General features: G+C 62.8%; 2 protein-coding genes across 4 annotated transcripts; one reads left to right on the top strand and one right to left on the bottom strand.

The window, feature by feature from the left end:
- Positions 1-144: 144 nt before the first annotated feature.
- Positions 145-15,988, bottom strand: MMS19 (MMS19 cytosolic iron-sulfur assembly component). Of its 2 annotated transcripts, XM_087767097.1 has the most exons (31): positions 15,856-15,988; positions 11,894-11,942; positions 11,005-11,105; positions 9,312-9,397; positions 8,830-8,904; positions 8,199-8,268; positions 7,878-8,006; positions 7,605-7,666; positions 7,241-7,327; positions 6,854-6,928; positions 6,501-6,578; positions 6,056-6,194; positions 5,505-5,659; positions 5,221-5,299; positions 4,869-4,994; positions 4,468-4,549; positions 4,010-4,107; positions 3,481-3,621; positions 3,090-3,245; positions 2,745-2,844; positions 2,483-2,585; positions 2,296-2,370; positions 2,034-2,160; positions 1,850-1,950; positions 1,715-1,771; positions 1,417-1,603; positions 1,221-1,303; positions 966-1,130; positions 820-879; positions 608-708; positions 145-533 (listed from the first exon to the last, which is right to left on the bottom strand). In XM_087767097.1, the coding sequence occupies exons 1-31, from the start codon at positions 15,968-15,970 to the stop codon at positions 506-508; spliced, it is 3,090 nt and encodes a 1,029-aa protein (XP_087623223.1). In that variant the 5' UTR covers positions 15,971-15,988; the 3' UTR covers positions 145-505. The 2 variants fall into 2 exon arrangements, with proteins under 2 accessions (XP_087623223.1, XP_087623224.1); XM_087767098.1 differs by lacking the exon at positions 11,894-11,942 and having other exon boundaries at positions 15,856-15,979.
- A 33-nt stretch (positions 15,989-16,021) lies between these two features.
- On the top strand, positions 16,022-21,311 carry UBTD1 (ubiquitin domain containing 1). Of its 2 annotated transcripts, none has more exons than XM_087767110.1 (3): positions 16,022-16,118; positions 20,049-20,276; positions 20,510-21,311. In XM_087767110.1, exons 1-3 carry the CDS (start codon positions 16,058-16,060, stop codon positions 20,893-20,895), a joined length of 675 nt encoding a protein of 224 aa, XP_087623236.1. In that variant the 5' UTR covers positions 16,022-16,057; the 3' UTR covers positions 20,896-21,311. The 2 variants fall into 2 exon arrangements, with proteins under 2 accessions (XP_087623236.1, XP_087623235.1); XM_087767109.1 differs by lacking the exon at positions 16,022-16,118 and adding an exon at positions 16,241-16,435.
- Positions 21,312-21,367: the final 56 nt, after the last annotated feature.

Raw genomic sequence — 21,367 nt, 5'->3', positions numbered from 1 at the left:
CTGGGGGCAGGGGAGGAGAGGGATGCCCACGATTCCCCAACATGGAAGGAGTAAGGGCCTGTAACCAGCAGCACCAGAGCACCAACTCAGCATCTGGAAGGGCACTGGAGTCCCAGCGCGGGCTGCACGGAGACCCCCGCAGCATTACCAAAACAGATATATTTATTCCTCTGGCATGTGGGTTGCCACACACCGTACGCGTGTGCACAGGCCTGCCCTCTCCACCCACGCGTGGCGAGTCTGTCTGTCACTGTCCCTGGCTGCAGCAGAGGCTGGGCAAGCCACGAGCGGCACAGCTCCTTCCCTCCGGCGGGTGCCAGGAAGAGGGCGGGGGTGCCAGGAAGGTGCCGCAGTAAGGGGAGCTGTCTGCCGGCCCCCATGCTCCAGCCCCGGCTCCCGGGGCAGCACCGGGCTCTGAGGGTCCGTGGCATCGGTTGGATGGCTTGGCAGGTGAGCGGGGGCCCGGTCAGATTGTCAGTTGGCACAGGGAGGGGATGCCGGGTGCTCACCTGCCCGGGCTCCCCAGCAGGAACCTGTGGGGACAGAGATAGTGCCATCAGCCACGTCCCCAACACGCCAGCGCCCCAGCAGCTCCACACACACTCACCATTCCCCCCGTGCTGCCACCGCCTCCTTCCGCACCAGCCTCTTCTTGTCATCCAAGGGCTTGGCCAGCGCCCGGATAACTCGGGCCTTGTACGGGAGCAGCTGTGGGACAGAAAGGGGTCTCAGAGAGAGAGCTGGGTGCCAGCTGCCTCCCAGGAGGAGGTTTGGGACCCCCCTGCCCCTCTACACGCAGGCCGCTGCAGGGACACTTACCGCTGTTATGGGCAGGCTGGTAAGTGCGTGGGCACAGCGCAGGGCAGCGATGCGGACAGCCTGGAACAGACAGACAGACAGGGGTGAGGGCAGCGGGAAGGGCGGAGGAGGGGGCCTGTGGCAGGGGGAGGCGGGGGCACACGCACCATGGTGGGGCTGGAGGTGAGGCTGAGGAACTTGGTGACCAGTGTGTCGACGTGCAGGCTCATGATCTGGGGAGCTTCGAGCAACAGCGGCTGGAGGCAGCTCAGCGTGGAGAGCTGCACCACGCGGTCCGAGCAGGACAAAGCCTCAAGCAGGAGGGAAAGCAGCTGCGGGTGGGGAGGACACAGGAGACATGAGTAACTCCCAGCCACGCACTCTGCGCTGCCGTGATCCCGCCCATCAAGGCTGGCTCTCACCGTGGGCAGCTCCGTCACCAGCACGGGCTTGGGGAGGTGGTTGAGCACATGGGACAGGCCCTTCAGGTAATTGGCCTTCACGTCTGTGGAGAGCAGAGATGGTTACAGGCAGCCGGGCGGAGGAGGGGACGCCGGCTCAGGTCCCCTGGGTAAGGGGTCACGGGGTGGAAAGGCCGGGCCGGGGGTGGCCGCTCACCGGGGCCAGCCCCGTGGAAGCCCTGCACCAGCTTGGGGACGTTGTCGGTGAAGAAGCGCTGGCGGAACATGATGCGCACGTCGGCGTGGCAGCCCTTGTGCAGCACATCCGGGGACTCGGCCATGAGCAGGGAGAAGCCGTCGGCCACGGCAGGGCCCAGCTCTGCATCGGCCAGCAGGCCCAGCAGCTGCGAGGGAGAGAGCCCTGAGACAGGGCACCCTGCGGCTGGGGGGTCCCAGCCAGCCGCGGGGGGAGCGGGCAGGCTCCTCGGACATCAGCCAGCCCCTCCGCCGCTTACCTTGTCCGTCAGGCGGGAGCTCAGGGGGTGGTAGCGCAGCACCAGGGCTTTGGTCACCTGTGTGGGCAGAGCAGAGTCAGCGCCGGGCCGGCCCTCCCTGGCGCTCTCCCCTCCTGCACCCAGGGCAGGCCTTACCCAGAGCAGCAGGGTGAGGGCCTGTGCTCGGCGGGGCCCCTCCGCAAGGCCGGGCTCCATCCTGTTCACTGCGAGCTGCAGGATCTCATCCAGCTGCTGCCCTGGGGACACAGAAGGGACAGGATGAGCCGTTCCTGTGCCAGCAGCGGGCAGAGTCCCACGGCGTCCTGCCTGGCCCCCTTACCCGCCGGGTGCTTGTTCACCAGCCCCGCGAAGCACTTGGCAGCTGTGGTGGCCGTGAAGGGGCAGTTGCAGGAGCAACTCAGCGCCAGCAGCTCCCGGAGCAGCCGTTCCTGCTGAGGAATTGCCACCTGGAAGAGACAAGGAGCGTGTTGCAGCCCAGGGCCGCAGCTGCTCCCTTCTTCTGCCTGTGGAGCTTGCTGTGGACCCGGGCAGGAAGGCGCTCGGTCAGGGCCCCTTCTCCACCCTGCTCCCCACCGACTTACGTTGCGGGGCAAGGAGCAGACAAAGGCCATGAGGAGAACAACCAGCCGTCTCTGTGCCTCCAAGCACTCCCCGTCCTGCGGGGGAAGAACAGCACCCATGTCATCACAGTCCTTGCTGCCAGGCCTGTGCCGACATCCTCATTCCCTGCCTCTGTTTCGGCACCCCAGCCCCAAGCACCCAACACACCTCGAAGGGCTGGAAGGAGCAGGGAAAACTGTTCTGGGGCAGGAAGGAGACCTCTCCGTCCAGGAAGAGGGGCACCACGTGAGACACACTCTGGGCAGCCAGCCTAGGAGAAAGGAGACATCGCAATGTGCTGCTCCGGGAGGGTCACCAGAGAGCTCCGGGGTACCTCCCGGGAGGCGCGGGGTCTCCCAGGAGCAGGCGGGACGCAGCCTGCCCCCTTGCCATCATGGAGCGCCCACCGTCCCGCCCCAGCATCACTCACTCAGGGCTCAGGTGAGTGGTGGCAGCACTGATGACCGGGACCATGGCAGCCAGCACCTCTTCCTCCAGCAGCGCCTTGCCCAGCAGCGGGCGGGTGCTCTCTGCAGGCAGCGGGAGGAAAGGGACACGCTGGAGCCCGCTGCCCAGGGGAGGAGGCAGGCACAGCCCCCTGACCCACGCCCGCCGTGGGACAGGGCTGCTCTGGCCCTGGCAGGGGGGCAGCGGGGCCCGCAGTGCCCGCGGTTGCCGGAGGGCGGCAGCAGCAGCGCTGGCTGCAGGATCAGGGACCCCAGAGAGCCCGGGGAACTGCCTGCTCTCCCCGCTCCCGCCCCAGCCCCGCACCTACCTTGCATGGCAGCCTGCACGACCATGGCCAGCAGGCAGGGCACCACTGTCTGGTGGTAGTACCAGCAGCCCTCCGCGTCCTGCTGGCACTGCAGGGCCACGCGGTGCAGGCTCTGGCACACAGAGACCACGTCCTGGGCGCTCCTGGCCTCATTCCCTGCAGGGCACAGTCACTGTCACATCAAACAACTGCAGCGCCCACTGCCCTGATCTCCCCCGGGATCCCAGTGTGATACAGCCCTCCCTACTCCCTCTCCACCGGTGGGACTCACAGCCCAGCCCTGGGCTCCTCGCCCCACTGCCATCCCCACTCTCTCCCAGCCATCCCTGGTAACGGAGGCAGCTCCTGCCCAGACATGCTCCGTGGAGCCGCCTGTCGTGGGCTGCGTTACCTTTCTGCACCTTCCGGAGATGCTGCAGCAGGACAGGGACTGTCTCCCTCACGATGCTGGTGTGGATGGACACGGCTGCCAGGGCCTGCAGGCAGCGCTGCCGCAGGGAGCAGTGGTCGCGGGAGCTCTCCTCCTCCCGCTCTGAAGAGAAAACACAGCTCAGAGGGGTGCTGGGGTGACCCCAGGCCCCCCTCACCCAGGGGCGTTCAGGGCCCAGACCCTGCCGGGGTGGATGGGGTGAAGCAGCACAGCAGAACGAGCCCCTGCCAGGCCCAAGGCGCTCTGCCTGCCCCGTGGCTGGGCAGCTCCTCACCGCAAGGGTGATCCCGGCCGCGCAGGCTGGTTGCCAGGACCAGGCATGGCCGTCCCTGTGCCAGCACCTCAGTGCCTGTGCTGGGAATCCCCCAAGGAGAGCCACCGACCTACGCCATGTGGCACAGCCCTGCTGCCTGGTAGGAGCCAAATGGGGATGGGACAGGCTTCACCCCAAAACCAGACATCACTCCCTTCCCAGGGCCACCAGCCCTACCTGACTGCAGCTCCTCTTCAAGCCTGGGTACCATGCGTCCAGAGAAAACCTTTGGATAGATGGGGGCCAGAGATCCGGCTGCCTCCATTGCTGCTTCGCTGCCAGCGGGGAAAGAGAGCAGGAGGGGTGATGTGAGCACTGCCAGCCCTGGGCTGCGCGTACGCCAGCTGCAAAGATCTGGGCCAGAAGATGCCTCCAGAAACCTATTTCCCAGCAATCTGCCTTTTTCACCCTACTGGCAGGCAGAGCAGAGTCCCCTACTTCAACAGGCCCAGACTTTCTAATTTCCAGCCCAGAAATCACCTGGTTTATCCCTTTGCTCTTACACCAACATGGTCTTTTAGTTCAGACAGCTCCTGTGCCTGCCCCCAGACTACAGTCCCTCTCTGCAGCAAAGCCAGGCTTTGTTCCTCTCCCCAGAGCATGGGTGACTGCAGTGGTGCCAGCCTGCCCCTCACCTGCTCTGGGAATCCTCCTCATGCAGAGCGAGACGGATGAGGTGATCCACAACCAGCTCCAGGTCAGAGGGAGTCAGGAAGCCTGCAACAAGAGTCGTAGAGGAATCCTGTCCTCAGCCAAAGGCAAAGATGCCGGTGTTCTGACCAGCATCCTTCCCCTTTGTCCAGGCTAGCCGCAACGCAGCAGCATGCCAAACGCCAGAGATACGAGGTGCCCAGCACAAATAGGCAAGAGAGAGACCAGGTGTCCCTGGAGCTCATGGCCTGCGTAGGAAGTGCCGCCACTGCTCCTGTGCACCTACAGGCAGCAGGCAAGGACGTCCCAGCAGCCACGTGGCACGGTGTCTCCCAGAACAGGGTGACACCTCCCCCTGCCTCCCCAAGGGAAACGAGGCACCAACCTTGCAGGGAGCCCAGGACAGTCAGTGCCCTGATCCCGACCAGCTGCAGCTGCACACTGGGATCCGTCAGTGCCGAGAACACCACAGAGCAAACCGGGGCTTGGAGCGACAGCAGGGTGCTCTCATCTGGAGAGAGAGGCATGGAGTCACTGCCTGCATCTGGCTGTCACCACACAGCCACCACCACGGTGACAGACCCTTTCTGGAGCCCTGCCGGTTGACACCCAACCATGCAGGGTCCCTGGGATGTGGCAGGGGGTTGCACATACAGCCACCCAGGTCAGTGAGCCTTCCTTCTCTGTCAGCAGCCCTCTGAGACACGGGCGCCTCCAGAGGGACCAGCCAGCCTCACCTTCTTCCACATGTCCCCACTTCTGCTGCAACTCCAGGAAGCCCAGCAGCAATTCCAAGATTGTCCTCCTCTGGCTGCTCTGCAGGGACACAAAGGCATAACCTAGATGACCATCACTGCTGGGACACAGCTATGCTTCAGCCCAGTGCTGTGAGGCCAGAGGGTGCCCACCCGCAGCCAGGGAAGGAAATGCACTTTGAGACCCTGCTCCCACAAGCCCTGCCGAGCCAGCGGATGCACTCAGCCGTGCTGCCTGTGACCGCAGAGCCCGGGGTGCCCCTCACCTGTGGGTGCTTGGTGTACTGCTCCAGCAGCAGGGGCAGGACACTGCGGGTGACACGGTGGTAGGCACGAAGGGAGGCACCCGCTGCTGCCTGCAGGAGTTTGGCACTTGGCCACACCAGCTTCATGTCGGGCTCGCACAGATGGTGCCTGCAATCTGAGATAGGCTGGCCATCAGCTGCACCGGCAGAGCTCCTCCGCCTCGCGTGCAGGGACGCAGCTGATATCTGGGCTCGGACGTGCTGGCGCGGCGCAGCTCTGAGCTGCCACACAGCCTCCCTAACAGAGCTGCTTCCCCCAGCTCCAAGCGCACAGCACAGCCTTGGACGCCCCAGTCCCAGCAGAGAGGAAAGCAACTAAATCCAATAGGCATTTCCTACTGTGCCCCCTTCTCCTCCCTTCCTGCAGCCAATTCCCTTGGAGAAACCAACAGTGGCTGCGAGAGCTAGACAGAGAAGAAAGAGGCTTCAAAGAGAACAGGAGGGCAGGTCTCTAGCTCGGAGGATGCTTGCAGGCCTGGCTGCTCGGGGCAGGGTGGGTCTCTGCTGGCTACCTTGCAGGATGCTGCTGAGGAAGGAATCCAGCAGGTCCTCGGTGTCAGAGCTGAGCACAGAGCGGGAGAGGCAGGCAGAGAGGGCGTGCAGCGCGGCCAGGCACTCCGCCTCGACCTTCTCGCTTGCTGTCTGGAACACCTGCAGGAGAGGCCGTAGGATGAGCTAAGCTCCGTGCTGACCCCAATCGCAGGCTTCACACTCCCAACACAGGCTGAAGGGCGCAGGCTCCCACCTCACTTCCCACGTGCTTTGAACATGCAGTGTGGCACATGCAAGCCCCAGGGACACGCTGATAGGGCTGGCCTGTCCCCCCACTTTCCAGCTAGGCCTGTCCAAGGTGAGGGCTGCTGAGAGATATGGGGCCCGCCTGGTCTGGCTGTGAACTCCTGCTCAGCAGAAGCCCAACTGTGGTGGAGCATTTGTAAGGGGCCCTGTGGTACTCACCTCCCTGCGCAGGGATGACCAGAGGCTGGGGAGGAATTCCTGCAGCTCCTTCTGCCCGTAGATGGCACAGCAGGCAGTCTGCAAGAGGGAGCCAGGAGAAAGCATCAGAGAGAAGCAAGTACTGGGAGGACACAGAGCAGGGACACTGTCCATCCTGGCAGGCTCATGCTGAACTGCACGAACCACTCAAGGGAGAAGAAGAGGAAATAGTGATGCAAGCCAAACTAGGACCCTAGAAATCGTGGCTCTGCAAAGGAGAGTCTCCAGCTAGCAGGGAGAAGGGCTCAGAGGTGGCTGGCTGCTGCTGCCACAGGCCAGCTGTGGGCTGAAGGGAGTAGGGGATCCCTCCTTACCAGAGTCTGCAGGGAGTCAAGCTTGGCACTTTGCAGGTCTGAGTCCATCTTCTCAATGAGCAGAGGGAGCAGGAACTGCAAAGAGAGGCACTTAGACTCAGCCTACCTTTGCACCACCTCGTCCATGGCCCTGCAGGGCCGCAAACTCAGCCTCTGTCAGGAGGGCAGAGGTGGAGGGATACCTGCAACAGGCAGCCCCTTCCCAGGGTGTCAGCACCAGCACCCTCCCCATGCCCAGCCCCAGCACAAGGCAGGGCTGCCCAGTGCAGGCTCCTGGTCCCAGTTGTTCCCGTCCCACAGAGCCACAGCGGGAGCTGCAGCACTGGGAAATGCAGCCTATGCTCAGGGAACAGTGGGGTGCTCAAGACGCCCCTAGGAGCTTCCTACCTCAGCAAACTGGGGCGTGGAGGCCAGTACAGCCCGGAGGCTCAGGATCAGGTCTTCTCTCTGGATGCCATGAGGGTCATTGGGGGGCTGGAAGGGAAGCACAGAGAGCCGGCCACCGGTCAGGAAACCTCCCAACACAGCCATCAGCTGAGGCTGCATCACCTCATCTCCAGCAAGGCAGCAGTGATATCGGTCACTGCAGCCAGCTTGGCACCGGCCTGTCAGCCTAGGTAAGACAGCTCGCAGCTCAACACTGCCCAGCCAAGACTCTTGCCCACCCTCTCCTCCCATTCCCTGGAGGGGACACGAGCCCCTGAGAAAACACCAGAAGGAATAGACTGTGGCATGGGGCAGACTCACTCACTGGAGTAAAATCAATGGGGAAGTAGCAGGATGTCACTTCAAACAGCTCCTCCACAAAGGGACCTGCAGGGAGAGGAGAGAGGGAGTGAGCAGAGATGCTGGGCAAAAGAGGCACAGCAGCCATACCTAGCACCCATGACAAGCTGACTCTGCAGCTCCTAAAGCACGTCAGGGACAACCTCAGCCCTAGTCAGACCCAAGGGCCATCCCTCCAACAGCTCAAAGAAAAGCAACATGTTCCCTGATCAGCTCCGCACGGCAGGCACAGGCTCACCCAGGGCGTAGTTCTTGGTAATGAGATCATGCACGATCTGGAAGGCCACCAGCAGGTTGCGGGGATCTTTCTCCCCATCCATCACCTGGATAAAGCCGAAGGTGAAGTCAGCACCCAGGCCCTTCAGCTCTGCAGAAAGAAGGAACGTGAGCAGGTGCGGGACACCAGACCTCACCAACATGGCATGAAACCAGCCCAGCTTCCCTGGCCCCACAGCCCTTCCAGCTCTCCCCAGGCAGAGCCACAGAGCCCTCGGGGAAGGCGAAAGAGAGCCATTTTCCCAGCATGGACAACCCCAGAGTTCTGGCATCTGCCCCTCACCTTCCTCCCTGGTGCCCATGAAATTGGTGATGATGCTGTAGACTGTGTGGCGGTCCAGCTGCAGCAGGGACTGAAGGGAGGAGCAGAGCAATCAAAACGAGCCTCTGCACATGGCAACACCACTACCCACCACCCAGGGGCAGCGCATGCCCTTCAGAAGAAGGCAGGACCCCCAGCAGCTCAGCTGCTGCTTCCTGGCACGCAGATCCCATTTACCACATGCAAAGTGCGCACATGCCTGTGCAATGGCACCTGAACATGACTGTGTCCATCCCTGCTTGAATGCACCATCACAGTCACACCAGGGCCACACATGCTGCCCAAGGCCCTGCTAGCATAAACAGTCTTAAATTGGAGGAGAATTTGGGGGCTGGGGGCACTTAAACACAGCCTGGAGAACAGAGCAAAGGAAATAACTCCCCCATGGCTGAGAGAAGAGAGGACAAGGGCCAAATGGGATCCTCAGCTGTTGTCTGCCTCTTGCTCTGCAGTGAGGCACTGTCTCTAAGCTCCACAGGAGCACTGCACTGCTGCTGAAGGATGTGCTACACTGCACTGCTACTGAATGCACTCAGTCATCCCCACACACCTGGAGAGGGGGGACAAGAGGATGGGAAATCACGTTGCTCACCTGCACGTGTACCTCCTGGAAGATAGCTTTGAGCACAGACACCGCTAGCCCCGGGGACAGCACTTCACACATGCTCTGGGGACAGGAAAAGAGAAAAGGAAGAAGAGAAAACCATGATGGCAGACATTAAACAGAACTCCTCCTGTACAGCAGCCATCTGCAGGATCCTCTCCTACCCTGGGGAGAGCTCACCACCCCCACAGGACAGGGCAGGATACCTATCACCTACGCTGCTCCTCAAGGTGGCCAGGGAACCCGTGCCCCAATACCAGCATGGGGCAGAAAATTAAGGCAGTCTCCTCTCTCCTGCCCCTCTGCAAGGGGCACAGCAGGAGCACTGAGGAGACAGGGCAATGCCACTGAGCAAGAGCTGACAGCCCAGCTGGGCCCAGCTTGATGTGCTGCTCCAACCTGTACCCAGGTGTTGCACCTCCCCAGCACCACTCTGGAGCACATCCTGGTGCTGCGGGGCGCGAGCTCACCAGCGCTCGGAGTCCCTGGAGCACCGAGGGGATCACAAGGTGATGATCTTGCAGCCGATTCTCATAGAACAGGACCAGATGCAGCACTGTCAGAAACAGACACCGATGTGCATTAGTCCCAGGAGATGCAGCTGCCGGGCACCAGCCCCAGCTCTGCCAAAAGCAGCTGCCAGAGGAACAGCAAGCATATCTTGCACTGGTGAATGGGATTAACTGCTACTGTTGGGTGCGCCCACCTGGCTCCAACACCTTCACCCTCCCGCTGTGAGCAACCCACGTCTGCCCGCAGCAGGGCAGCACCCACCTCTGGCTGCTGCAGAGGTGCTGGAGCTACCCAAGAGGCGTTTGCCTTGGCCTGTCCAGACACGTGGGTGCAGACACCAGCAGCAAAGCGGCAGATGCCTGCTCAGCCGAGGCTGGAGGATGTTGTGGGGTGGGGCACAGAGCTGGAGCAGGAGCTCTGGCTTCCCTGCGCTGGCTCCACAACACGTTCCCGGCCCCTGAGTCACGGCCACGGGCGCCTGCACTCCCCAGCCCTGGGGAGTGGCAGCAGGAAGCAGACTGGAAGAGCCGGCTAGCAGCATCCTGCGCCCACAGCTGCTGCAGAAACTCACTCCCCCAGGAGGCAGCCTGACGCAGCGCTTGAGAAATGAACTGCGTGAGGAGGGACAGGAAGGGAGACAGGGCCGGCTGGGGGTGTCACAGCAGCTGCCTGTCCCCTCCCAGGAAGCAGGCTCTGCCCACCCTTCTCCAGAGCTCCTGGTGACCTGGCTCTAACCCAGCTCGCTCCCCTCACCCAGCTGCCCTGGGTCTGCCAGACCTCCCCACTGAAACCCCCCCACCCCCAGCTGTCCCTGCAGAGCACCCCAGTCCCCATATCGCACCCGACTCCAGCTACACCAGTAGCTAGTCTGTCCGTACTCTCTGTGCACAGCTGCTCTTGGCCTTGCCTGGCACCAGTCTGAAACTTAAAGAGCCAAACACCAAGGACTAAGCACCTTTTACTTCCATCCTTCCCTTCCTCCACCTCACTTACTAGCTGGGCCCCCCTGCCTTGCCAGCCTGCTGGCTACCCATCAGCAAGGCCCCCAGTCCAAGTCAAAGTCTGGCAACACTTACAGGCTTCCCCTGCTGCCAGCCAGTTGCTATGGGGCATTTAACACAGCCAAACCTTCTCCTTGCCTCCTCGAATAGGGCATCTTCCTCTCCCCACTCTGGTCCTCCACTCCACTCTCATCCTTATGCTGACCTCCCCTCCTCTCATGGCCCCAGGGTTCCCCCAGAGTTAACCTGGGCAGGCCACAAGGCTGCAGCGTGACTCGTTTTGGGAAGGATGGTTTTCCTGCACTGAATCATCACCCAAGGATTTTGACATGCAGATGTGTCTCCAAGCCATCCCACGTGGCGCTGAGCACGCCTGGGTGTGCAACACCCACACACTGCCGGGGGCACCAGCTGCAGCGCCAGGGCTTTGGCGTGTTCAGGGAGGGACCCGAATTGTGTGGTGAGGTTGGCAAAAACGCTGCAGCGTGAGGCCCCGTGCCCTCCTTGGGCTTTGACTCTTGAGAGACACGTACAAGGTTGTCACGGTGGAAAATCAATCCCTTTGCCAACTGCAGGACAGACGCTCGAGCAGCACAGGCTTTGCCCCCAGCCTGCCAGCAGCCACTCAAGGGCCCACAGCAGCCCTTACCTTCCTTTTCCTGGAGCAGGGAGTAACACTGGAGCAGAACTTGTGACAGCAGCTGGATGCCTCGCCCTCGCGTCCGAGGATCTGTGTTCTCCAGGCAAGACCTAGCCCAAGAGGGGAGAAAGCCCCAGAGGCCTGTTGTGAGCAGGGCCACCCAAGCAGGAAGCACATCCTGAGCAGACACATTATAAAAACAAAGAGGTGCCGCTCTCTGGGCAGGGGGGTGGTGGCCCAGTCCTGCCTGACTTGCTGGCAGGGTGGGAGCAGACTCCTCTTCCCCTGCCTATGCTGCATGCATGCACCCGGCCCCAAAGCCACGCAGCAAGAAATCCAAGTTCTCAAGTCAGACCAAAGAAATTGCTCTTGCACCTGAAACTCAGGCTCCCAAGATCACAAGGGCCAAAAAAGGGGAAAGCCTCCTACAACAAGGCAAACCCAGCCCCTAGCTTGGGAGAAAGGAGCCTCCACGAGTCCCAGGCCGTGACAGCTTGGAGACAGAAGCAAAAGCTGAGTGCCAGCCAACTTGTGACATGGTGACGCACAGCTCTCTGCTCAGGCAGCTCCTGCTGGCGACAGTCCCAACTGAGAAGTGCCCTGCGGCTCACTGCCTGCCACAACACCTCTCCTCAGTCCTGGGAGAGCACCAAGAGCTGCTCCGGCCTTGCTCTTCCCCAAACAGCTTCCAAGCCTGGGAGGGCAAAGCACCGCTTGGGCCCTGTGCTGTGAGCAGACAACATCCGTGCAGGCCTGCATGCTGTGCTGTGTCTACCACCACTGAAGCTAGCTCGTCCTGGACAAGCATGCACACTTTTCCTTCTCACTGTTCCTCCTTGCGGGAATCTCCCCTGCAAGGCCCTTACATAACGTATAACATGTATAAGGCTTTTCTTACCCCAGGGCTTCCACAAGCTGCAGCACAGTCCAGCTTCCATCTTTCACCCCTGGAGAAAGGAGGTAAAGAGAGTGAACCAAAGAGACTCCCAGACCGTCAGTCAGGTACGGCGCTTGAGACAGATGCTGGGAAGGGCCCCGGCACCACAGCGGGAAAGGCTGGCTGGGTGCCGACACCTCACTTAAGCACCGAAGGAGCAGCATGCACTCAGCTGGTGGAGCTGCCTCCAGCCCTGCCTGCAAACACGTCTGGGACCGAGAGCTGCCTCGACTGAATCAGAGCTGAGAGCAGGCAGCAAGGGGTGAACTTGCCTGCACTTTGCCTCTACTCTCTCCCTGCAGCCTGGCTGCGTCTGTGACCAACATGTGGCTCCCAAGAGAAGCAGCCTTGCTGTGCTTCACTTTGCTGAGACGCCAAAAACCACTTCTCTAATGTGAGCAAGCCAGGAGGAGACAGAGAGCAGCTCCCCAGGTGCTTCCTGAGGGAGAACTGTCTGAGCAAACAGCCCAGACACTAGCGATCACCCAGCTTCCAACCTTGGCTCTGTCACCTCCACGCTACGCTGAGCAAGACCTGCACAAACGCCCTCCAAGATGGAGGGCAGGGAGAAAGGCAGCTTTGTGGTCAGAGGAAGGCAAAGCGTTGGGACTCCTGGAGTCTATTTCCAGCTCTGACTCAGACACCCCGCCAGGTTGCCTCACTCACCTCCTGCCTCAATATTCTTGCAACTCAACTGGGGGAAGAGTCACTCCTCGGCAGGCTTTGGTAAGGACCTGCTGCATCCTACAAGAGCCTTGGCAAAAGGGCAGGTTCTCCACTCCCGCCACCCACTGCCAACGTGACGCCTTCCCAGTAGGAAAGCTCTGTGCGTGCCCTGTGGTCAGACATGGGGTGAGAGGCCAGGGACTGCCTTACCTTCAGCCCTCCAACCTGTAGCTCAGGTGGCAAGGGACATTGCTGGGAAATAAGCAGCACCCCTCACTCTCCACCTAGACAAAACAGCTTTCCTCCACAAAAAAAAGCACCTTCCAGTCACCGAGCCTCACTGTTTTTGCCGAGGAGCACTTCTGGGCACTCTGGAGGGCCCTGTTCATCCCTCTGCCCTGCTGAAGTCTTGCCTACACAACTGACAAGGCACCCACCCCTTCAGAAGCCTAAAGGTTTCAGTCCGGGCTTTCCCAGGCCTGGTCTCAGCTAGTGTCTTCTGCTGTTGCAAGCATTTACTGGCTCTTCCTAAGCAGTTAATTCCAGTATTAAGTCACACTGTTCATCAGAGAGGGCTCTCTGGGGATGGGAGAAGGGATGACTGTTTTCTGACAGCAGGCAGCCCTGGCTCCAGAGACAGAGCTTCCAATCCCACTTGGCACAGCAGGGAGAGGGAGCCTGGACTGAGGGGCAGAAGTTGACAGGCACAGACTGAACAGGGGGTGCCCTGAGCAACAGCCCGTAAGGTGCTGGCAAAATTTCTTGCAGAAGAACAACAATGCAACAGCAGGCGGGTGCTGTGCACCGGCATCGTATGGCCCCTTCACAGCCAGCATCCCAACCAACATCCAGCTCTGCAAGCTCACAAAAAGCCCTCATGCCTCTGAAACACTGTGGAGAAGGTCCGAGACAAATACTGTCTCCACAGCCAAGCACTGTGCCTCTCTGTGTTTTCAGAAACCGAAAGCAGCATCTACACAAAGCTGCTGGTTTCCTAATCAGCAGGAAAGAGCCGATCAAACCACAACCAGCTGTTGATGACCCCTGCGGTTAGCAGCCCCTTCGCCCGGTGACGGCGAGAGAACTCACTCTGTTCTCAGGGACCTGGGGGTGCAACCAGCTTCGCCTCGCGTGGAGCGACCACACCAGCCCCGACAGCGCAACCTGCGAACGCTGCCTCCTGCTCGCAGGCAGAGTCACGCAGGCCACAGCTTAAGTGCAAGCACAGCTATAATTGGGCCTGCCTCATCAGCACGGCAGGCGCAGTGGCGAGCCTGTGAAACTTCTGCCTCCACATCTGGCAGCAGCAAGTTCCCAAGGTGAATTACGCACCTTGAATCCCAGCACTCCCTTTACCAGGAGGGGCTGCCTTCCTGTTCTGGTGTTCCTGTAGTCCAAGAGGCTAAACAGAAGCAAGCCATTTACCCTTTGCTGCATTATTACTCGGAATCAATCTGCTCCCTTTCCCGACACCTCTTGCCCTCTTTCATGCAGTGTCCTTCTGGACATTAATCACTTCCGCACGCCTTCCATTCTTGTCTCCCCCACACCCTCAAAACGTGAGCACAGCATTCACAGGGAGCGTGTGATGGATTTCTGTAACAGCAGTATCCTTCTCTCCCCATCTTCTAATAAAAAAAGAGTTCAGCCTCCTTCTGCCACCCACTGACCCGTGCAGCGCAAGCTGCCTGTGACAGCACCCAGGCCTTTCTTCCACTTGCCAAGTTACTCTCAATTTAATACTCAGCAACAGTCGGGAGAAGCTCAACGTGTTTCTTCCAACAATTGCACAATGGCCACAAGGTCAGAAAAAAACTCCCCTTCTGCTCAAGGATACATGATGCAATTTAATACTTTCTGATGTGCAGTCCTATACAAGGTCAGAGGGGCCAAAGGACACTTGCTGGCTCCCTCGCTTTCAAGGTAGGTTTGTCACAAGTGCCATATGGCTGACGAGAACGGGGGAGGGGGGACAGGGGCGGCTTTTTGTACATCTTCGAAGAGACAAAGCTTTCTGCGGGCACTTCTGTAACATGACCATAGGTGACAACAGTAGTTGTAAGGTTATCTTCCCCGCTCCATCCCAAATATGTCAGAGGCTTTGTGCAACTCTTTGGCAGTATCTTGAATGTCACATAGCTTAGTGAATTCCTCCAAATTTCCTTGGCATTTTCTTCACTCTGCATTACACAGACCACCAGGTTATCTTCCCGTTTTGCCAGCTCATCTCATCACCAAGATACCACGGATCAGTTCACAATCCATCAGCCTTGGGTAAGGTCTGTAAGCTACCCCTCTGTGTAATGTAGCCTACGCAGTCCTTCTCTGCTCTCTCAACTCCTTTCCAAAACACGCTGAAGCCACTGCCTAGAAACGCAAATGTGCTGTCTTATCCTTAAAAAGCCACGTTCCTGAAGCTGCACATTCCCTAAAGTAACAGAGTCACCAAATCGCTGCTCCAAGCAGAAAGACAAATTATCCAAGGAAACCAAATGCCTCAAGCCCTGCCAGGAAAGGAGGAGAAACCACAGCGAGGGCAGTCAGAGCCTGGGCCCCAGAAGCAGAAGCCAGCGAAGCCAGGGCATCAGTCATCTCCCACAGCACCTCGGCAAGGCCAGGAGCTCCCTTCCCGCTGTCACCTTCTCTGCTGCCCAGCCATGGCCACCCCCCAGCCAGTCATACCCAGTACCACCCACAGCAGCTCCCACTGCACCCCAAACCAGGGCGTGCCAGGGCCCGCAGCCTCGTGCTCCTGCTATTTCACACATCCCATGCCACATCCCCCACCCCGAAGCCCTATTCCCTGCTCCAGGCCAGCCCCTGGCCCAACACCTTCAATCCCAGCCCTCCAAAACCCCGACCCACCCCACAGACCCCTCGACTCTGCCTTCACCCCAGCTCTCAACAGCCCTGCGTCTACCCACGCCATCCACTGCCTGGCGCCTACAGCCCCTCACCCCAACTCCTGCCCCACAGCCCCTAGCCCTCAACCCCCCTTGCAAGGCCCAGCTCGCAGCTGCAGGCCCTACCCGTTCCCCCACAGCCGTGCCCCACGCCGCAGCCTCATGCCCCAGCCCCACGGCCACGCTGTCCCACGCCCCGCCGTGCCCAGCCCCATCCTGCACCCTCAGCCCTACCCCACAGCCCCACGGCCTGCCCCGCAGCCCCACGCTCACCTCAAATCCCACCCCGCTCCCTCACCGCCCCCCAGCCGTGCCCACGCCCGGCCCCGCCCCGCAGCCGCGCCCACCCGGTACCTGCCGCCACCTCCGCGGCGCGGCCGTCCTGCTGCCCGGCCACGAAGTCCTGGACAGAGGCGGCGAGCGCCGCACCTCCTGCCCCGGCCCCGGCCCCGGCCCCGGCCGCCGCCATGACACCCGCGCCCCGGGCAGCGGCCGCCGGCCCTCCCGCACTGCGCATGCGCCAGGCCCCCACGCCGCGGGCGGTGCCAGCGTGCGCATGCGCGCAGCGGGAGCGCCCCCTCCTCACCACCCCCCCGCCCCCGGGGGAGAACGACGCGGTACGGCGGGGCGGAGGGGACAAACGCGCTGCGGGAGCGGGAGCGGGAGCGGGCGCGGGAGCGGGCGCGCACACGTGGGCGGTGCCGGTGCCGGTGCCGGTGCCGGTGGTCACATGCGCACCTGGGGGGGGCGGGGCGCGGCGGGGGGTGTCTCCGGCGGCGGGGCGGCCCCGGCGTTCAGAGCCGGGCGGTGCGGCTGCACGGAGCCGGCCCGGCCCCATGCCGAGCGCCGCCACCGTTGAGCCCCGCCATGGGCGGCTGCGTGGGGCGGCAGCGCCGGGAGCGGCCCGCCGCCGGGAACCCCCGCAAGCGAGCAGGTGAGCGGGGCCGGGGCCGTCCCGCCTGGGCACCCCCGGGATCGCGGGCACCGGGGGGGTCCCGTGCACCCCTGGGGGCGGCGGGGACACTGGCGGGGCACCGGGTGCTGGCGCGGGGGGGTGTCCCGGGGGGGCTGGCGGGTGGCCCCGGTTTGGGCTCGGCGGCGCCGGTGCGGTGTCCCCCGGCGCCACGCGTCCTGTAAACTGCCCGGTGCTCTGCCCGCGCCCCGCCTGCCCCGGGTCGGTGCTGCCCGTGCTCCCGGGGTCTCGGGAGGTGCCGGCGACCGGGCTGCGGGGCGGGCAGGGAGCGGTGGCGCGGGGCGGGGGGGCTGGTGGAGCCCCGCGTCTCCCCGGAGTTACTGGCACCTCCCCGGGATGCTGCCCCGGAGGGTCCCGGAGGCCACGGGGATGGGCACGGCTACCTGCTGGCGGAGGGGACATGGGCCGGTGGGGTGAATCACGCCCGCCTTCCCCTCGCCCGCCTCCCCGGTCAGTGCAATCGCAGCCGGTAATTACCGTGTTTATGGCGGAGCGGAGGTAGGCGGCGGGAGAGGAGGAGCAGGAAGGCTGTGCCCGGGCACCGGCGCCCCGGCCCTCGCCCGCAGCTGGGATGTGGGTGGGAGGGAAGGAGGTTTTCCCGTGGGATGCTGCCTGCCGCTCCGGCAACATGTGCGGGATGCCGGGTCCGGCTGTGCCCGCTGCCCGTGGGGAGCCGTCTGCACCGTGCGGGGCTCCAGGTGTGCCAGCCTGCCCCGGGGAGGCCCTGCTAGCCCGGGTTGGGGTGATGGCCCCCTGTGGAGCTGGCAGCCCTGCTCCCCCTGGGGCCGCAGCCCCCTGCCCCAGCACGCTCTGGTCTCCCAGGGGCTCAGGTGCCTTCTTGCAGGTGTCAGTGAGTCCTAGGATCCCCGGGCAACTGTTCGCCCAGTTCAGGGTGTGGGACCATTGCCTCGTAACTCGGGGCTGCTGTGGCTGGAGGGGTCAGATCGCAATGTCTGGATCCGTGTGCTCCCCTCCTGTGCCAGGCAACAGCTGGCTGCAAAGCCTGTGTCTCCATCACCGCTACTTACTCCCTGCCAGGCTCTCCTGGGATGGGTCACAGTTCCCTCCTGGTGCCCCTGGCAGCTGCTGCCACTTTCTTGCAGCGTGTCCCTTCCCGAGGCGGGCTCCTGCCCTTGCTTGCGTGGTGCCACCAGCCCGTGGGAGCCACTCAGCAGGTAGTGGAGGATGAAGCAAGGCTGCAGCTGCCCTCACCCGCAGTACGGGGACACTGCCCCGGGCTGGCAGGTCCCAGCACGCGAGGACCTGCCGTCGGTGGGGAGGGGTGCTCTGCCTGCCCGCCTCTGCTGCCGCGGGGGCCCTGGTAAGCAGCCCACCTACCTGGCTGGCTCCTGCCCTGGCTGGGGCTCGCTGCGACCACCTGCAGAGGGGTCCTGCCAGGGCTCCCCGCAGCAGGTGACTGTGTTGTCTGTGGGGTGGCCAGGTTGCCACAGCAGGAGGAGCAGGGGATGCCGATGGCATGCAGCATCCCAACCCTGCCTGGCCCAGGAGGGGACCAGCCATCACCGCTGGAAGCGATGTTGCATGCCATCTGGCTGGCATCTCCTCCGGGGCCAAGCCAGCCTCCAGGACCTGCCGGCTGGGGCTGCCTGGCTCTCCCCAGGGCTCCAGCCAGGCGGGGAGTGAGCCCTGGAGTACGGGAGCCTCCAGGGCACAGCCTCCTGCCTGGGGGTCCCCTCACCGGGGCACTGGGGCGGGGGGCCAGCCACAGGCAGGGCACTGCAGGCATGGGGCAGGAGGCAGGCAGGCAGGCTGCCGGCCAGATCCTGTTGGCTCAAGTCCAGGTGCAGCGAGCGGCCGGACCTGTCCGGCGGTGCTGCCGTGGCAGGCAGGGGCGGAGGGTTGCATAAGGGGCCAGGAATAGAGTGGCAGGAGGTGATTAGTCTGCAGGGCCCGGCTGGGCGGCAGCAATAAATAGACAAAGCTTAGCCCCTGCCTACCTGGGCAAGGCTGCCGGGCACGCCTGCCCGCGTGGGGCGGCTGCAGGCAGGCCCCGCAGCTCTGATCCTGCTGCCTCGCCTGGGCCAGCCTCTTCCCTTTGCCGTGAGCGAAGCTGGGGGGACAGTGCCAGCTGGGAGTCCCACTGTGCATGATGGTCCTGGCTGTAAAGACACATGCCCTGGCTTGGTGGTCGCAGCAGTGTGGAGACATGGTCCCGGCCGTGTGCTTCAGACTGGCCGTGACCGCTGCTCTGCCACCTTCCCGGGGCAGGTGCCGCCTCCGACCTTGCTCTGTCCTGCAGTGCTGCAAATCGCTCCTGCCCAGCACCATGACTGCTGAATCGGCAGCGCTGGCTGCAGCCGGCTGCCCTCGCTCCTCTGAGGATGCGGGTGCAGGCAGGATGCTGCCCATGAGGGATGCTCAGCATCCAGCCCTGGGGTAGCTGAGCTCCTGTGCCCCATGGGGGGCTCACAGGGCGGGTGCCACATGTTGTGTCCAGCTCTGGCCTGGGTGCTTGCTGGGAAGGCAGGTGCTGTGCCGGCTCCAGTGATCTTGGATGGGGTGGGACAGGACTGGCACAGAAAAAAGGTCATGTAGTGCCTTGTGCCACCGCATGCTTGCCCAGGAAAAGCTGCCTGGGAGACGTGGCTCAGCCCGCAGCTGGCGGTGGTCACTGCAGGCACAGGCATCCTTCCTGCCTGGCTGGGGCTCCACATCCCCCACGTCCCGTCCCCACAGGAAGGGTGCCAGCTGGCCGCCCCAGGGAGAGGGGAGGCAGGAAGGAGCTGTTGTCACTCATTGTCCCCTGCTCAGCTGGGAGTGACAGCAGCTCCTTCCTGCCCCACGCTTCTGGCCCAGCCGTGGGGCTGACAGGATGGGGCTGTTCCCACAGGACTGCAGCCTGGTGTAGGGAGGGCAGGGCGGTGTGGGGCTAGCATGGGGGGTGGCCCAGACCCCTGCCGCTGTGCCCCAGGCACTGTTGGCTGCTGGGGGTGCCTGGGGATGTGAATGCGGACTGTTTCTTGCTCAGTTCAGCCCATTGCTGGGGCTACTGCAGGCTGGCAGCCCTCCACCCTGGTAATGCCCTCTGCCCCCCTGATGCCCTGGATGCTGTGTGCCTGCTGTCTTGTATGGAGCTGGTCCCTGCCACCCTGGGGTGGGCAGAGAGGATGGAGAAGTCCAGTCCCCCCCTGCCAGAGCTGCGGCTCAGCCCCTGTAATCCCCTTCCCCTCCGACTCACCGGCTTATTTCCTGGCTAATTCCCCAAGCTATAAATACTGCTCTGCCTCAAAGGGCCCCAAGGCACCACGGCCACCCCACAGGGCAGGGGCTGGTCCCCCTAGCATGGGGGCAAGAGTCCTTGTCCCTCCTGGGGGCAAAGGATGTCACTGGCGGGGGCAGCTGCTATGGGGCAGTGGAACCTTGGGCAGGGCTAGCTTTAGCTGAGTTCCCCCTGGCTGCGTTGGAGACTGTCCTGTGCTGGGCAGGGCGGTCCCTCGGACACTGCTGTGCATGGTGCGAGGGGTCCCCAGGAACCTGTGGGGATGGGGAGGTGGGGGGCTCAGGGCCCAAGGGGAAGCCCCGTCCTTTGGCTGAGCATTTCCCCCCTCCCCAGGCCGCAATGAGCCCCTGAAGAAGGAGCGTCCCAAGTGGAAGAGCGACTACCCCATGACGGACGGGCAGCTGCGCAGCAAGCGGGACGAGTTTTGGGACACGGCACCCGCCTTTGAGGGCCGCAAGGAGATCTGGGATGCCCTGAAGGCAGCTGCCTATGCCGTGGAGGCCAATGACCACAGCCTGGCCCAGGCCATCCTTGACGGAGCCAGCATCACCCTGCCCCACGGTGAGGGACGGCACTGGGGGTGCGGGTGGGGTGGGTGCTGAGTGCCCCACATCCAAGCACATCAGGGTCCCGGGTTGGAGAGGAGAGAAGAGGGGTTCCCACCTGCCATCCACGCAGCTCAGCCCAGCCAAGGGAGGCACGATGGGCTCTGCCCTGCTGCCTGGGGTGGCCCCATCCCCATTCGGGGATCCATGGGGATGCCCACCCACAGCATCTCACCCTGCTGTCCCCAGGGTCCCTGACGGAGTGCTACGACGAGCTGGGCAACCGGTACCAGCTGCCTGTCTACTGCCTGGCACCTCCCGTCAACCTGATCCTGGAGCGGAGTGAGGAGGAGACAGCGGAGACGACTGAGCCCCTGCCCAACACCCGGCGGGAGTTTGCCCTCAAGGTGCGGCTCTCCACCGGCAAGGACCTGAGGCTCAACGCCAGCATGGGTGACACCATTGGGCAGTTGAAGAAGCAGCTGCAGGCGCAGGAGGGCATCGACCTGGCCTGGCAGCGCTGGTTCTTCTCAGGCAAGCTGCTCACTGACCGCACACGGCTGCAGGAGACCAAGATCCAGAAGGATTTTGTTGTGCAAGTGATCGTCAACCAGCCCCTGCCACCCAGGAACTGAGCCACCCTGACTCGTTACGAGGAGAGGGCAGCGGGCTGGGCGGCAGTGGCACCTCTGGGGATGCCCTATGCTGTGTCCCAGCTCTGCTGGAGCCAGGGCAGCCCCTGCTCCTCCAAGGCTGTCCCCCACCCGGGTGATCCCCCAGGAAGGTCTGCATGGGGCTGTGCCACCGCGGTGGCCCCTCTTGGCTGGAACGTGGGCATGTGCCACGTTTGCTGCAGGAGGTTTGAGACCAAATGTCTCTGGGGTGGTCAGAGCAGCCAGGGCCCTGCTGCTGGGCTGTGCCGGCAGGGAGAGGCCATGACCCACTGGGCTCTGGCTCCCTCTGGCCAGGAGGCCCTGGGATGCTGGGCTGGGTAGAGATGTCTCCCCTCTGTACATAGTCTGTATTTATCAATAAAGCCTTTTCATCCTTCCTCTGTCCCTGGGGCAGGCTGGGGGAACTGTCACCTGCAGTCACGGGGGGTCCCTG

Source organism: Nipponia nippon, unplaced genomic scaffold (assembly GCF_047370975.1).
Source record: "Nipponia nippon isolate SJK-2023a ecotype South Korea unplaced genomic scaffold, ASM4737097v1 scaffold_3, whole genome shotgun sequence".
Classification (NCBI taxonomy): Eukaryota; Metazoa; Chordata; class Aves; order Pelecaniformes; family Threskiornithidae; genus Nipponia; species Nipponia nippon.
The sequence above is the reverse complement of the archived record's forward strand: the minus strand, read 5'-3'. Positions and strand labels throughout refer to the sequence as shown.

Bases quoted from the DNA above. Each gene is read 5' to 3' on its own strand.
- UBTD1 (XM_087767109.1), top strand. From the start codon at position 16,369: ATGGGCGGCTGCGTGGGGCGGCAGCGCCGGGAGCGGCCCGCCGCCGGG. The intron at 16,436-20,048 runs GTGAGCGGGGCC...CCCCCTCCCCAG, and splicing joins GAACCCCCGCAAGCGAGCAG to GCCGCAATGAGCCCCTGAAG. The intron at 20,277-20,509 runs GTGAGGGACGGC...TGCTGTCCCCAG, and splicing joins CAGCATCACCCTGCCCCACG to GGTCCCTGACGGAGTGCTAC.
- MMS19 (XM_087767097.1), bottom strand. From the start codon at position 15,970: ATGGCGGCGGCCGGGGCCGGGGCCGGGGCCGGGGCAGGAGGTGCGGCG. The intron at 3,246-3,480 runs GTAACGCAGCCC...TGTGCCCTGCAG, and splicing joins TCTCCGGAAGGTGCAGAAAG to GGAATGAGGCCAGGAGCGCC. The intron at 1,951-2,033 runs GTAAGGGGGCCA...CTGTGTCCCCAG, and splicing joins GGTGAACAAGCACCCGGCGG to GGCAGCAGCTGGATGAGATC.